Here is a 2,370-nt window from a genome sequence, read left to right as displayed (position 1 = left end):
CGCGGGCTAATAAGTGTCAATTTGGGGGTCCTTGACATGAACAAGTTTGAGAACCACTGACATAATGTATAAAACTGTGTTGGAGATTAAATATTTTCACAGATTTCAGAGAGAGCTTCATAGAATTGTTTGACACACATGATCTTTTCTTGGATTCACGTTATTGTGTAATTTCAGACAGTTAGCCAGTTTTAAACCCTCAATATTTAGTCAACTTGACCGTTGGCTCTGTACTTGGTCTGCTCTTTTTCCCCTCTACAGTTACCTGTCAGAATTTATTTTCGGCTAATATGTTATCCATCACTCAAAGATTTGGCAGACCCCTTGTAGTTACTCCGAGGACTCCCTAGGGGTCCCGGACCCCCTGTTGAAGACCCCTGCAATAGATGATAATAGAAAAGTCCTCAGGGAAATGGTAATGTTATAGTTATATTCTTCTACACAGTTAACCAAGGACCTTTACAGTGTTTTTAGTGTTATCAGTTATGTTCTCCCATATAGTTTGTATTTGTTGATGACATGTATTATATGTTAATATACTAAATGAATTCATTGTATATGACCACAATTGAAACAATAAAGTCCCAGACTGGAGTAACTAAGCATTCAATTATCCAAAAGTGATTAAATGTAAACACAAACACACTGTCAAAGGGTCTGTATGTAACTCAGAGAGGGTAAAAATGGAACCTGGTTGTCATGTGTAACCTCTCGGAGTTCATTGAACACTCAGGATTATAAAGTGTAAAAGGGAGAAGCACTCCCGAGGACAATCCCACAGATTAGCGCACGGATTTGGCACACCCACACACACACACACACACACACACACACACACACACACACACACACACACACACACACACACACACACACACACACACACACACACACACACACACACACACACACACACACGCAGAGCACCTGATTCACTTACAGCCAAACGTCGACGAGGAATAACAACGACCTGAGACAGAATTCTCATCTAGATCGTCATTCTTTCTTGTTAAAACTCGTGGATCGAACTGATTGACTGACTCCTTGGGGGGCAACCATGGCAGGTTTGATTCATTCATTTATTCAGTGATGGAAGGAGTATAGCCTATATCCTACTCTGATGTTCTAGCCTACTTAGCAACACTGTAGAAACAGCTACTTTGTTACGCGTAAAAGTCCTATTTGTATTCAAAATTGTACTAGAGTAAACAAAAAAACTAACATAAAAAGTGCTCATTTCACAATCATAGGCTTATTACTGGATTGTAGCCTAATTGGTAATGCATTCATCACTTTAATGTTGCAGCTGGTAAAGTTGGAGAAAAAGTAGCAAACAGAAAGCTGTCAAATAATTTTAATGAGAGATGTCTGTGGAATAGAAGTTATATATTTAAGATATATTTAAAATATATTTAAAACATTGAACCACAAAAGTAGCCTACCTAAGAACAAGTAGGCTACTTAAAGCACATTCTTTGTGGCACTTATACCACAGGGCCTATTAGTCAAATGACTGTATCTGACATGCGTACCCCTTGGTTTACAGTTTAGGGTTCTGTGCGTAAGGACACTGTGCGTAAAACATGAGGAGAGCTGTGCTGAGGGAGGCAGCTAAACGCTTTCCCTGGCTGGCCAATGTCACTCTGTATGGCTGCCTGTTCGCTGGCGGCGACCTTGTCCATCAGGTCATGGCACAAGAAGAGTACATCGACTGGAGACACACGCGGCACGTGGCCATCGTGGCCATCAGCTTCCAAGGCAACTTCAACTACTTCTGGCTGCGCGCGCTGGAGCAGCGTTTCCCGGGGAAATCTGCCGGCATGGTGCTGAGGAAACTGCTCCTGGACCAGAGCTTCGCCTCGCCCCTGGCAACCAGTGTCTTCTACACCGGTAAGACACAGTCAACATCATCAACATGACCAGTGGTGGAGGAAGTAGCCTACGCTCACATCTTTTACTAGTAAAAGTGGCCCACAATAGTATCAGGATCAAGACAGAGGTGGAAAGAATACTCACATTTCTTACTCAAGTAAAAGTATCAATACTGCAATGTAGACTGTTACAAGTAAAAGTCCAGAATTCTAAATTTACTAGTGAAAGTACAAAATTATTGTTATCAAAATGTACTTAAAGTACCAAAAGTAGAATACTCATTATGCAGAATGTCCCGTTTCACAAGTTATCATATGTCTAAAATGTATTAAAAATCTTTTGAAAATATCAGATCTACAGATCAGTAGATCTTACACGTTGACGTGTTGTGAGCTTGTAGATCAGCTATTTTCAAATAGCCAAAGTTTAGAAAGGGCTGAAGTGGTTAATGTATGTTTTGTAATAATAATCAAAATCTACAAAGTAACTAACTAAAGT

General features: G+C 40.3%; 1 protein-coding gene across 1 annotated transcript in view; it reads left to right on the top strand.

Annotated features, from left to right (window-relative positions):
* The first annotated feature begins 926 nt into the window (after positions 1-926).
* Positions 927-2,370, top strand: part of mpv17l (MPV17 mitochondrial membrane protein like) — a 5,097-nt gene continuing 3,653 nt past the window's right edge. The window contains exons 1-2 of the mRNA XM_084071901.1: positions 927-1,064; positions 1,547-1,890. Of these exons, the coding sequence (XP_083928027.1) occupies positions 1,584-1,890 (307 nt within the window). The 5' untranslated portion in view covers positions 927-1,064; positions 1,547-1,583. The remainder of the gene's footprint in view (positions 1,065-1,546; positions 1,891-2,370) is intronic.

The sequence above is a fragment of the Gymnoscopelus microlampas genome, assembly GCF_963454915.1.
Source record: "Gymnoscopelus microlampas genome assembly, chromosome: 11".
NCBI classification, from domain to species: Eukaryota; Metazoa; Chordata; class Actinopteri; order Myctophiformes; family Myctophidae; genus Gymnoscopelus; species Gymnoscopelus microlampas.
Note: the sequence above shows the minus strand (reverse complement) of the source record. Positions and strands in the feature narration are given on the sequence as shown.